The sequence below is a fragment of the Otolemur garnettii genome, unplaced genomic scaffold, assembly GCF_000181295.1.
Source record: "Otolemur garnettii isolate 467f Iridium unplaced genomic scaffold, OtoGar3 scaffold00108, whole genome shotgun sequence".
In the NCBI taxonomy this organism is placed as follows: domain Eukaryota; kingdom Metazoa; phylum Chordata; class Mammalia; order Primates; family Galagidae; genus Otolemur; species Otolemur garnettii.
This window is the reverse complement of record NW_003852503.1, coordinates 4,477,913-4,491,684: the sequence shown is the minus strand read 5'-3', so window position 1 is coordinate 4,491,684 and position 13,772 is coordinate 4,477,913. Positions and strand designations below refer to the sequence as shown.

The 13,772-nt window shown below is 49.5% G+C and overlaps 1 protein-coding gene across 1 annotated transcript in view; it reads left to right on the top strand.

Moving 5' to 3' along the window:
* The window catches only part of POU2F3 (POU class 2 homeobox 3), an 86,944-nt gene that overhangs the window by 3,630 nt on the left and 69,542 nt on the right, over window positions 1-13,772 (top strand). The window contains exon 2 of the mRNA XM_023517351.1: window positions 7,550-7,618. Coding sequence (XP_023373119.1) covers window positions 7,550-7,618 — 69 coding nt within the window. The remainder of the gene's footprint in view (window positions 1-7,549; window positions 7,619-13,772) is intronic.

Below are 13,772 nucleotides of genomic sequence, written 5' to 3'. Positions count from 1 at the left end.
AAAAAAAAAAAAAATAGAAAAACTAGCTGGACATGGTGGTGCAGGCCTGTAATCCTGAGAGGCTGAGGCAAGAGGATTGCTTGAGCCCAAGGGTTTGAGGTTGCTGTGAGCTACGACTCCATGGTATGCTATAGTCTAGAGGATGGTGGAGTGAGACTGTCTTAAAAACAAAAAAACATTGAAGTGTCATGGCAATTTAGTAAAAGATCATTTCCAACTTCAGCAAGGAGGGGACATTTAATTGTTCATAGATGGAATATAGCACAGAGCTTTAGGGCAAGAGCCCTGACACTGGCTGTGTAACATGGGCAAACTCTTAAGCCTCATCTTCCCCATCTGTAAAATGAAAATAATAATAATACCATGTACAGGGTGTTATGAGGACTAATTGGGACAGCAAGAGTTGGTCAGCACAGAGCCTGGCACATAGTGAAAACTGGATAAACTCTGGGTGATACATAATCACAGAAATTATTGGGGTGGATAATGGACATACAAGTGGAAAGAATATTGTAAGCAAGGCAGACAGAAAAGCCCAGAACTTGTTCTGTGAGCAAGAAACAGTCCTTAGGACTAAGGTGAAGGTATGTGGACAGGGAGTCCCATCTGGAAAGAAAGACCGGGCCAGGTTCAGTGGCTCACTCCTGTAATCTCAGTGCTCTGGGAGGCCCAGCAGGTGGATCACTTGCGCCCAGGAGTTTGAGACCAACCTGAGCAAGAGTGAGACCATGTCTACTAAAAATAAAAAAAAACTAGCCAGGCATGATGGCAGGCTCCTGTAGTCCCAGCTATTCGGGAGCCTGAGGCAGGAGAATCACTCGAGCATAGGAATTTGAGGTTGCTGTGGGCTACGATCTCATGGCACTCTACCTAGAATGATGGAATCTGTCTCAAAAGGGAAAAAAGGAAGAGAAGGCCAGACCCTGCCTCCCTGCTTGTCTGCACATGGTTTTCTGGGCTTCCATGGAGGTGATCCCTCCAGCTCTGAACCCCATACTGGAGGAGAAAGGACTGAGCTGGGGCTCAGAAGATGAGTCTATGATGGGTGTTGCAAAGACCACTTGAGCTGGAGTCCGGAGACCTGATTTTAGAATATCACCAGGAATTTCGTGCCTTAGATCAAGTAATTTTCCAGCCCTGGAAGATAGCTGTCTCCCCCGGCACTGGTAAATAACTTCCACATCTATCCTCTCAAAGAGCCCCACAGCAATTTGGTATGCTGAGGGAGGGACAGGCAAGAAGCAGTTGTCTTCACCTAGAAAATGTGCTAATAAGCTGGGACCCATCTAGATCCCCCAGTGCTGCGAGGATGCCATGGGGGATAGGTGAGCTTGGCCACCTGCTTAGCCCCGTAGGATGCCAGTTATGATCAGCACCTGTCCGTTTTATAGGGAAGTGAAATGAATTCAGGGAGGTGAATTGTCCCGTGCGGCACAGCTGGGAAGCGGTTGAGAGGTAAGATTGCAAAACTGATTCTTTCCAGCACACCTCCAAGACTTCTCCAAACACCCCAGGTTGCTTGCGGCTCTTACACTTCAGGAGGCTGTCCAGACGGAAGCTCCGGCCCGGTGTTCCTAAAAAGGGCGAGCTGGACCAGGAGTTCGGGCGCTGCGGCGCCATGGGGAGGGGCTTGCCCTGCCGGGTTGGGGTGGACAGGTGTTCCGCGGGGTCGGGATCCGCCCCGGTTGCACCCCCGGCCCCCTCCCCAGGCCCCCTGTATGCAAATCGCTGCTTTGCATGGGCCCGGGGCCAGGCTCAGGGGCCCTGCCAGGGGGCGTGGCCGGCGGCCCCCGCCCCGCGCCGCGTGCTCACCTGGGGAGTGTGGTAATCCTGGCCGCGCCGAGTGCTGCCCGGGCCGGAGCAGCGGAGCGCGCGACGGCGGCGGCGACGGCTCCGGCAGCAGCTCCCGAGGCGGCCGCGGCCGGGGGCGGGAGCAAAGAGACCCTGGCTTCCCAGGGGGCCCGGCTGGGACAGACGCGGGGGGCCTGGGGGGGCGCTGGCTTTGGCCCCGCCTGGGGCAGGATGGTGAATCTGGAGCCCATGCACACAGGTGAGGGAGGAGGGAATGAGCTCTGACAGGTGTCACTGAGCGCGGCAAGGGGCGAAGGGGAGGGACCCCGGTCTGGGAGTGAAGGGGTCTTGCTGCCCAGCGACCAGGAGAGGGCGGTGTGGATAGCGGGCCGTCCTGGGGCGGCACGGGTAAGTGTGTGGGGGACTAAATGGAGCGAGTCCGGGATAAGAAACCTCGGAAAAGAATGAGGTGGGGGCTGACGGGAGGGGGTGATTCTAAAACCTCCTATCTGGGGAGTAGCAGTTGTGTAGCACCTGGGTGTGCTGAACTACTGTAGGCTGGGGAGGTTGCAGGAGATGGGCGGTTCACTCACTCACCCAGGGGTGTGGACCTGGGAGTGCGTAAGTGAGGAAAATACGTGTATCCACATGTCATGTGTTTGGTGTCCAGGCAAATGTGTGACGTGGAGGCATAGTGGGCACTGATGTCAGGGAGGGGGGCTTAGCAGAGCGGGTGGGTGGGGCAATTCCAGGCGCACACCTGGGACAGGTGCCATGCCGCCCATGTATTGATTAGGGCTTGTGCAAGCACACGTCCTGTGTGCAAGAGGTGTGTCTGCCCGGCCCCTTGCGTGTTGGCAGAGGTAGTGAAGCAGACCCCAGAGGGGGCATGCTGTGAACATTGAAGATGCCTCACGTGGGTGCCAGGTGTTTCTAGATGTTTGGGAGTGTGCCCACCCACTTGCTCTGTGGGTCTTAGCAGTGGGATAGACTCAGGAGACGGTGAGCAAGTGCTCCTCTTCCTTCACTTCCGACCAAAGAGGCCAGAGTTCAAAGGGGAGCAAAGCTCTTCAGAAAGGTGGACCCCAGAAGTAGGTGGGAAGTTCTTTAGGACCACGATCAGAGACTTCCTGGGGGTTTTCCAACTCCTTGTCTCCTGCTCTGGGGGAAGTGGGAGGAGGTGGGACTGCTGGGACCCACCGGGGAAGCAGCCTAGCCCCCAGGGGCTTGGAGGATGTAACAGAGAGACTGAGGGGATGAGGTTGAGGAGGGAGGGCCGAGCCCTCATGCTTCTCTCTGGACTGAGCTCCTGGGTGATGCTTCTCAGAAGCCCTCCACCTCACCACCTCCACCCCATCATGTGGGTGGGCAGGGAGTAGGGATCGGACTAAACCCAAGGTGGGGTGTCTCCTGAGGGTGGGGTCTCCATCTATCCTGGGCTGCATTTCCCGATTCCTCTCTCTTCACCTGCCTGCCACCCCTCCCCAGCTCAGCTCCTCTGTCTCCCCTCAGGGACGTCTGGTCCTCCCTAGAAGGTTTCTCAGCCTGGTCCCCTTCAGTGGCACTTCCAAAGTTTGGGACTTTACTGTGGTGTGTCTCTGACTGGACCTCTATTAGAGGGATCTCTTTGCTGGGTCCTCCTGGAGGGCTTTTCAGTTTGAGGTCGTCTTGATGGGGTCTTTCACATGGGCATTGCTGTGGGGTCTGTAAGGGAAGGTCCCACTTCCCTTGATGGAATGTCTCATCTTGGGCCCCTCTCTAGGGGCCTTTAGTCCAGGATACTCTTTGCAAAAACTTGATCTTTTTCTGAGTCCTGTTTCCTACCCTCAGTAATCCTATATCCTGCTGCGTCTTGATAAATAGCACTTCTGTGAGTTCCGTGTCCTTAGCCCCTTCTTCAATTGATTTATTGGAACAGTTTGGATGAGGGTAGGAGGAGGAATAGGAGCATACAAACTAGAGTACAGGCTTCCTCTGAGTCCCCCACTCAAGGGCTCCGCTAACAGTGAGGCCCCCAAATCAGCCCCATCTTTTTGCTCTGATACCCAGAGTGGTAGCCATGATTCAGGTCTGCCCAGAGCCCCAGCACTTTGTACTTTATACAGCATCTCTCAGCTCACACGGGAGTGTGAAGATATGAGCAGACACGGGGGCTCCCCAGCCAAGTAGGGGCACCCTACACCCAGGCTAACACCAGGCGGAAGGGTACACAAGAGTCAGGGGGGGAGAGAAGGGACCCAGGGGAGCAGCAGGAAGGTAGCCAGAGGGGGGACAGCTGCTTTGCTCCCCCTCTCTCTTTGCTCCTCTCCTCAGTCTGAGCGGCTCCCCACTCAGGGTTAGGAAAGAGGAGTTGAGTCTCACAGTTGATGCTAGTCAGAGCTCAGGAATGCCATTTGGTTTGGTCTGGTTTGGAAGGCCTGATTGTGAGAGGGAGAAGAGGACACAGGAGAGCCTCCTCAGGGGGAGAGCTGGGGTGTTGGCTAGCTCTGAAGTGCGAATGGTGGGTCCCTTGAAGCCCCTTAGTAGAAGTGCCCCATATATGAGGGAGGACCCAAAAGTCCCTTCCAAGATGTGAACATGGACACTACGAGAGAAAGGGGTGGGGCCTCTGCTTTCCCAGAGTAACCTGGACCCCAGAGGTCCAGGACATGTGGACATTCAGCCTGCAGCCTGAGGGCTGTGCCTGGTCATGCCCAGGCCGAAAGCCCAAGGAGGGCAAGGCCAGCGTCAGGGCACGATGGTGGCAGGTGAGGAAGATGGTCTGCATCTGGTGTCTGAGCTCTTACCCAGAGCAGCTGAGCCTCCCCAGGGAAGGGAGTGATGGCAAGGAGCCTACTCAGTTGCTGGCTGAGATAAGAACCCAGAGAAGCCCGGCCCCACCCCACTCCTCTCTCATTCACCCCTGGAAAGTGCTGTCCGACAGGTGAAGGGTTACAGCGTCTCGGCAAGTTTCGGTGTTGGCCCATTTTTAGGCTGAGACCCAAGAGCTCGTCCCACCCATCAGTCTCAGCCTCCTACCCAGCGGGAACAGGTTCTCACTATCAGAGCATCCTGTGGGACTTGAGAAGAAGTTTTACAGGTCATCTCACCCTGCCCCTCCAGGTCTGCTCAAACCCCTGCCTAATCCTAAAGTGCCACCATGATGCTCTCCTAATGGGTACATCAAATGAGTAGGTGTCACGGCACAGTGGGGGACCTATGACTCATTCAAAATTTACTTTTAGAGATGACTGAGACTAAATTTTAAGCTAATTTAAAAGACAAATGAGATGGCTTCTGGAGGTATTTTAAAGGTGACATGGGGAATGGGTGTTGGAGGAGAGTTTGGGTTGCAGGCATAAGGTCACCTTTTAGCTAAAGACTTGCCTTTTTAAATGTCAGCAGTTTAAAATAAGTTGATTCAGAGACTGATCATCATATCAGCCTCACCACCTCTTACAAACTTTTCCTGTCCCCATGAACACTTTTCCTATGAAATCAGAATTTGGAGAATGTTAATGGCTTCCCAGGTAAAGGACAAATTGCAGTGGTGCTGACACAGAAAACTGAAACTATTCCTTATAATGGAGGAAGGGGTGAAAGGAGGGCCATGGGAAGGGGGCAGGAAGGGACGGGGACCAGCATCTAAGCCCAAGTGTTTAATTAGTTCATTTATTAGCTGCTTGCTTTATACCTGGAACTATGTCAGGCAATTTTTGTTTAGTATTTAACCTAGTCCTCACAACAACCCTGGTAAGTATGTACCTTTATGCCCATTTTTTAGTAAGAAAATTCAAATTCATATTCAAATATGTAGCTGGGAATCCCCAGCTGGTAAGTGATGGCACTGAGATTAAATCCAGGTTTGTCTGATGCCAAAACCCATTCTCTGAATTCCACTGCTAGTGAAGCAGGTTAAAGCCACCAGAGGGGGAGAACTTCCTTGGACCTTCCCTGCAGTCTGGCAGCCTCTGACTGAGGGCTTTTTCTCAAGACTGTTGAAGAACCCCTGTGGCCAAGTATGAGTGGATCAGATCTGTGTTAGACAGTGCCCAGCTTCCGATGAAGTGGGTGGAACGAAGGGGAGCCTATTGGAACAGAAGGCCAGCAGGGGCACAGACCTTTGCAAATGTGTCCAGCTGGCCCACACTAGTTACTCAACCTATTCATTCATCTTAGACTATCCAGAAAGTTTGAAACTGCAGCAGGAAGGACTGAGGTTAGGCTCAAGAGAGGCCTTCCTAAATGTAGTGAGTGGGAGGCGTGGCAGGGTATGGTTGCAGGGTCTCCCCTAGAGCTCAGTGACCACACAGTGCAGCAGAGATTGTCTGGGGAGGGCCCCGAGGATCTCCAAGTATTTACAGAGGTGTCTTCTTTCAATTTGGCCCATCTCAAACAATTTCTTAAACCACAGTGATTCCTAAGGTTGTCTGTCTTACATGCTTCTCTACCTCTAAGTCTTTCGACCACCGCCCCCCAGCCCCGTTGTGCTTGGCACTGCAGCCACTATACCCCAGAGAAGTAAATCTCTGCCAGAGCCACATACATCATTGCCCTTAAAAACAAACAACCAACAACAACAACAACAACAAAACCCAAACCAAAAACATTTTCTTGCCCCCTTTCCTGGAGCAGAGGACGCCCACCCGGGTCCCTTATCCTGATCATCGCTAGATCTCTGGTGTCTAGACTGCCAACTGCCTGATTACCTGATGCAAATTAAGACTGCCTGCTTGACTGGGATTGGCTGGGGGGCCGAGAATGCAAATTGCCTCACCAAGACTTTATCTGGTTAGAAAGAGTTAAAGTGCTGCCCCAGAGAAGGGGAGGGGGTGGAAAGGGGTCAACACAATTTGAATAAAATATTCTTCTGTCTTTAACACTTCAGTCTTTGGGTGATTTAATAAGGAGAGAAGCTGAGAGAGAGTGAGTGAGTTCAAAGTTGCCTCTTTGCTTCCTTCTGCTGACCCCAGAGGAGACTTAGGGCCTTATAGGTGGTAGCAGCTGTCTGTTAAGGGTAAATGTTTAATTTATTAAAATGAAGCAGGGCAGAGAGGCCAGACCAGCAGCACTTGGGGGTTGAGAGTTGGGCCTGGAGTAGGTAATCTCTTTCTGCAGGCCACTGGCCCACTGCCATCCCTTTCTCACTGAGCAAGTTGAAGGAGTGGAGAAGAAGGTAAGGGTCCCCAAAAGATAGGATCTCCAAGGAGGAACATGGGAGTCAGGGTTTGACCCGCAGCCAGTGAGCTGACCTCTGAGAATCGGAGGCAGGAACTGGGGAAAAAAAGGAAAAAGGCCAAGTTTAGGGGTACTCTTGCCTTCCAGGCTGGGGTTATTCTGAGACACAGAGCTGGGGAGGAAAGGGAGAGAGAATTCTAAGGCTGGCTTAAAAAAAAGAAATAAATAAATTCCCAAACCTGAAAGGAAATGAGGACTGGGAATGGGAAGAGTACCCACCCCTCCCCTTGCTAAATTTTTACCAGCTAATTCCTGGTGATAGAAGGAAGTGGCGATGAATGATGCAAAAGATGAGAGACCCTGCAGTGGCACTGGAGGAAGGGGGAAAGAAAGGCGGGGGGGGGGGCGGCAGGCACAGGAGGAGGGATGGTGCTCCCCTGCTTATGAATATTCTAGTGGTTGTATGTTCGGGAATCAGGAATTTGAAAGTCTGATGGTTGTTGTAATTACACATTCATCTTTGCTGTTTAGTTAAAGCCTCATATGTCACAGCAAGAAAAATTGTGACCTGTTATTAAAATCAGTTGTGTTTTCCCTGCAGATATCAAGATGAGTGGGGATGTAGCGGATTCCACAGATGCTCGCAGCACTCTCAACCCGGTGGAACCAGGTAAGGAAGGGTCTTCTTTTCTGGAAAATGGAACAGGAAAGCAGGGGATAAGAGAGAGTCGTTGGAAATTGTTGAACAACCTGGTGTCTCTTCTCGCTCGGTCTTTCACCCAGTCAGACCCCCCAAACTGGGTATTAGAAACTCGAGGAATTCCCTGGAGACAGGGGACAGACGTGACCCCGGAATCTTTGAATAGTAGATATTGGTCTACAGCAAAACGAAACCTCTGGAACTAAGGAAGAGGCCAGATCCTTAAAAACAAAACCAAAACCAAAAAAGAGGTTCAAGATCAGTCATATTCCCAGCTTCCCGGGATGGGACAGAGACAGAGCCTGTCTTTAGTAGATGAGGGGGGGCCAGAGCCTTTGAGCCCCAGGTATTACAATTGTCCCACTCAAGGAACTAACCAACCAAAGAGGACTGTGTGCAAAGGTTCCGCTTCCAAATAATGCGCATGTGGGTGCTATGTAGGCTCAGAGGAGAAGGCTTGGTGCCTGGAGAGAAAGAGGCCAGAAATAATAGAGAAGAAAGTTTCATAGCTCTTTGTTTTTAACCTCCATAGTTCAAGCCTTGCTTTGAAAGCTCCATATAATTAAAAAGAACTTAAAGGAAGATGAGTATAAATTGTAACACCACCAAATAACTTTAATAGCATCCCAACTAGTCCTCAATTAGTCTTTCATCTGGATCATTAGAGACATAGAAATTAGAAGTGGAAAAGAATCGATGTCCCCCAGAGCTAAGATCTTTTTTCAAGTTTTGTAGTGCAGTCTAGTTCTATTCTTTTTTTTTTGGTTAAGGGACTGGGGGTTTTGTTTGTTTGTTTTGAGACACAGTCTTGCTCTGTCCCCCAGGCTGGAGTGCACTACTGAGATTATAGCTCACTATAATATGGAACTCCCTGGGCTCAAGTAATCCTCCTGCCTCAGCCTCCCAAAGTGCTGGGATTATAGGCGAGAGCCACCAGCTAGTTCCATTCTTGAAGCTAAAACCTTCAGGATCAGGAACAAGATAATTGGGAGTCTCGGGAGGGAAGATGTCTGCAGAAAGCATTTACCACAAACTTTTCTGCTTCCCAGTTTAATATTGAAATGGCATCTAGGCTCACAGGTAGCAATATACGTGCATAGAGCTACAGTCTTAATATTTTGCTTTGTGTACAGAGACAGCCAGACTGTGAGGGGTGTGGGCCAGTTACACAGTGTTTCAGTTGATTCATTAGTTGAGTATGTTTATTAAGGGTCTGGGAAGGGGGGTACCTGTCCTTCCCAGCTGAGAAGAAAATTCCTTTTAATTTTGAAAACCCGAGCAAGACTTTACCATCAGTTCAGCCACAGAGAGATGGGCACAGTCCCTGCGCTGACATTATTCCCCAGAGAAAAATCGGAATCCAGGAGCGATGATACAAAGTGGGGTTGCTCTTTCCTAGAAGCACACTGGCTAGCGCAAACTCTGTTCACCTGGAATCTACTGCCCCAGGTGTGTGGGACACAGCTAAGAGAGTGTCCACAAGGGAAGAAGTCCATGCTTAACCAGTTTGCCCTGGGGCTCTCTTGTTAGTTACCATGACCATGTCAGGGTAATAGGGTTGGGAGTGAGAGTAACCCAGGAAACAAAGGGAGTTCAGAACTTGATGAGGCTTGGAAGGTTAGTATGTTGTAGACAGTCTGAGCAAATTCTGGTCTCCCATCTGGGGACTCTGTAAGCTATGTACAGAGTAGGTTAAGGGGAAAAGGATGCAGACATAAGTTAGGACCCTTAGAATCTGTCTTACCCAGGATTACTACCAATTCAATACGTGACCTTACACCAAACACTTTGCTTCCTAGAAGGCAGGAACAGATGACCTTTGAAAAGTATAGATTTAGAATCAAACAGACCTGAGAAGTTGGACATGGTGTATTCCTAGCACTCTGGGAAGCTAAGGCTGATAGATTATATGAAATCAGGAGTTTAAGACCAGCCTGAGCAAGAGTAAGACTCCATCTCTACTAAAATAGAAAAATTAGCCAGGTGTGATGGTAGGAGCCTGGAGTGCCGAGTGAGGCAAGAGGATGACTTGAGCCTCAGAGTTTGAGGTTATTGTGAGCTATGATGCCACGATACTCTACCCAACGTGACAGAGTAAGACTTTGTTTCAAAAAATAAATAAACAAGCAAAGAAACAAAAACTGATCTGGGTTAAAATTCATAGCTCTATCCACCTGAAATTTTATCCTTATCCCTTTTGTAAAGGGAAAAAATTAGGGCCCAACTTAGAGAGTGGGTTAAGAGTTACTTGAGCTGATGTCAAAAGCCTTTATAACACAGTGCTTGGCACATGGTAACTGTGATCATCATCGTCCCTGATGGCATCATTCGAATTCTGTGATTCTATAATGTATAGAACGGCCATCACTTTGAGCACTGCGGGACCACAGGTAGCTGGGGAAGGTTCCCCTTCACTCAGGCCAAGTGTGTCAGCCCTGGAGGCTGATTTCGCCCCCTTTGCCATTCAAGAAAAGATCCGCTGTTTGTGGAAACGGTGCTACCTGGGACTTCATGCTGTCTGGCTCTTCATCGCCACTAGATCTTTCTCTTTGGGGCTCCGTGGCTGGTAGCATCAATACTTCGGTGAGCCTCAAATGACTGCGTTTTTAAGGGCAAGAAAAAAGAAGTAGCTAATTAAAGTAACCAAACTTCCTGGAAAGTCGTTGTGACTCATTTTTTTTTACAGAGGAAAGCTCAATATGAGTCACAATGGTTACCAACTTCGGTAACTGGCTTCCTTTGGATTGTTAAAGACAGATTTGTCTTCCCAGCAGCACCTACATTAAGGGATGGTTTGTCTCTGGGTTTTAAAAGAACTGTGAACAAAGGTGACTTAGAAAGCCCCGGGTCCCTGAGAGCACCCTCTGTGCTGTGTGAAATCCCCACGGGCCACAAGGGGTGGGTCCTGGGGAAGGGAAGTGAATTTCCCCATCCACACTAGCTAAGAAGGCAAAGGAGGTCATTCTCGCCCAGACCGACTTCCTGGCTTGTGCAGACCTGGCCGGCAGGCAGCTCATCCTTCCCTTGCTGTGGCCTAGCAAGGAAGCTCAGGCATGGAGCATAGACTGCCCAAGACCTCCGTATCCTATTGGCAGTGCTGGGGACAAGGCCTTTGTCCACCGCTCTTCCACACTCTCCCTCCTAGGACTGATGCCAAACTCCTTCCAGCTTTCTGAACTATCAGCTATTCTCTCTTCCCTATTACCTGCCTACTTGGTACTTTTCCTCCACTCCTAAGGCTGACAACATGTTTTTTCTCTTAATTAAGTAGTGGAAGAGAATATAGCCTTGCCCACATTTAAAAAGCCCCCAGTAGCTCTGTAACTGAGAAGCCCCACATGGCAATGTCGCCAGCCTACCACTGCTGACCACTCAGTCACATGGTAGCTGCAATCACAAGGGAGGAACAATGAATGGGAGGCCCAGGAGGAAGGAAGGGAAGAGCTGTAACATTGACACAGCCTCCTCCCCACCACCAGGCACTTGTAGGCAGCTTTATATCCATCATCTCATTTAACTCTGACAGTAAGCCTAGGAGATAGAGATATTATTATCCCCCTTTTTACTGATTAGGAAATTGCGGCTCAGAGTGAAAGATGAACTTGCCCCATTCACACAGCTTGTGATCAGGAATCAAACCCGGGCCTAACTCCATCAGGTATTATCTTGGGTCTGCCTTAACTCCCTGCATACTACTTTGGCAAGTGTTTCCCCACGTGAACCTTTAGTCTTCCTCTCCATAAAGAGGTGGTTTGGACTAGCTAATCTCTAAAGGCTGGATTTTAAAGGATGTATGTGCAGTTCTGCTTTTCAAAAGTCCCCATCTGTTTCCACATCTTGCACTTTTGTGTCCAACCTACAAGCACAGGTGTGCATGTGAAATCTCTCTTCCCCCCCCTCCCTCCCTCTCCCACCTCCCTCCCTCCCTCTCTCCCCTCCCTCCTTCCCCCTCTTCCCCACTCCATCCCTCTCTACCCCTTTCCCCTGGCTCCTCCCCATTTCATTTTTTCCAATTTCCCTTTCAGTCCTCTTTCCTCCAACATTTCTAGCTGTCTTGCTCCATTTGGGCTCCCATCCTCTTCCCTGACCTCGTGTAACTAGCTAGGTCATCATATAAGCAGCGTCTATGGAAGACCACTTTGTATTAGAACCTGGGCTCAGAAAGAAGAAGAAAGAGTCCCCATTCTCAAGGGGCTTGCCTTTTATGTGGGAATTCGTGGTTGCATGGCTAACAGTGACTACTTGCGTGTGTAAAATCCTTCTCCCTTGGTGCCTTGGGCCTTTACAGGGACTGTATCAGAGTAGGTGCTATTATCCCACTTTGCAGATGAGGAAATTGAGGTGGGTGATGAAAATGTTCACTGCTTTTCCCAAGGTCCGATACTTAGCAAATGATGGCACTAAGCCTGAGTCTTTCTAGTGACTTCCTACCTAAAGATGGTGGTGGGAAGACTCGGGTCAATGTGGAGAACCAGGGACAGAGGACACCAGAGTGGCAGCATGGGGGGAGATGCCAAAATTATGGGGAATGACGTAGAGGGGCTGGAGGGGAGCTAGGTTCGCCATCGGTAGGTAGGCTGGTCTAATCCCAGAAGCAGATGCCCCGTCTGGGGGCAAAACATGCTGGACAGAGAGGTCAGTGATTCTCTTAAGGTCCCAGACAAAGAATGGGACCCTGCTAAGTCCCCAAGAAACAAGCTGAAAATTACAACTAAGGGGTGAGGTTCTAGGAAGGAGCAGGCTTATAGAGATGAGTATAGTTTTCAGTCCAAACATTAATAAAACTATTCTTTAAATGGCAACAAGGACAAGGGGGATCTAGGAAGTACTTGACAACTGTTCCTAATTTTTTTTTTTTTAGAGACAGAGTCTCACTTTGTCACCCTCAGTAGGGTGCTATGGCGTCACAGCTCACAGCAACCTCCAGCTCTTGGGCTTAGGTGATCCTCTTGTCTCAGCCTCCCAAGTAGCTAGGACTATAGGCGCCCACCACAACACCTGGCTATTTCTTGTTGCAGTTTGGCCAGGGCCGGCTTTGAACCCACCACCCTTGGTATATGGGGCCGGTGCTCTACTCACTGAGCCACAGGCGCCGCCCAACTATTCCTAATTGAGGCGCATATGTAAGCCCACTCACACACATACACATACCCCTCCCTCTATGATTAAATGACAGAGCAGGTGGGAAAGCACTCACTACCATACTAATATAATCCAGCAGAAGGTTGATAATTACCAAAAGTATTCAGGGGACACAGGAGATCCGGGACAAGTCCCCATGCACCTGGGAATTGAGTTTCTTTATCATAATAGGGGGAAGAGGGTGCTATGGGAGTAAAGTGAAGGGATACGTTACATTGTCTCTAGGGTCTGTGCCTTAATTTGCACCTGCTGTATTCCTTACCTCTCTGGAAGTAAAGGATGACAGAGAACAGGCCGGGCATGGCGGCTCACGCCTATAATTCTAGCATTTATTCTGAGAGGCTGAGGTGGGAGTATAGCTTGAATTCAGAAGTTCAAGATCAACCTGAGGGTGAGACCCTCTCTCTACTAAAAATAGAAAAATTAGCCAGGCATTGCAATAGGTGCCTGTAGTCCCAGCTACTTGGGAGGCTGAAGCAGAAGAATTGCTTGAGGCCAGGAGTTTGAGGTTGCTGTGAGCTAGGCTGATGTCAGGGCACTCTAGCTTGGAGCATCAGAGTGAGACTCTGTCTAAAAAAAAGAAGAAAGAAAAAGAAAAGGTCTCAGAGAAGGTGTATCATTCACACCTCTCTCTTCATTAGAGCAGTGTTTTTCCACTTTTTTTTTTTTATCTCACGGCACTCTTGAGCCTATAGTTAAACTTCTGTGGCACACTTAAATTATGTTGATCAAAAAAAGAGTAAGAAAATGGAATAGACTCACTGTGCTTTGAACTTCTTTCAAAAATAATTTAATTAGTGATCTTTAAAATTTTTCACAGCACCCTGGTTGAACATCACTGCTTTAGACAACATTTCAAAACCATTCCTGGAAAACAAGAAAATCTGCTATTCTTTTTTTTTTTTTTTTTTTTTTTGAGATAGAGCCTCAAGCTGTCCCCCTGGGTAGAGTGCTCTGGCATCACAGCTCACAGCAACCTCCA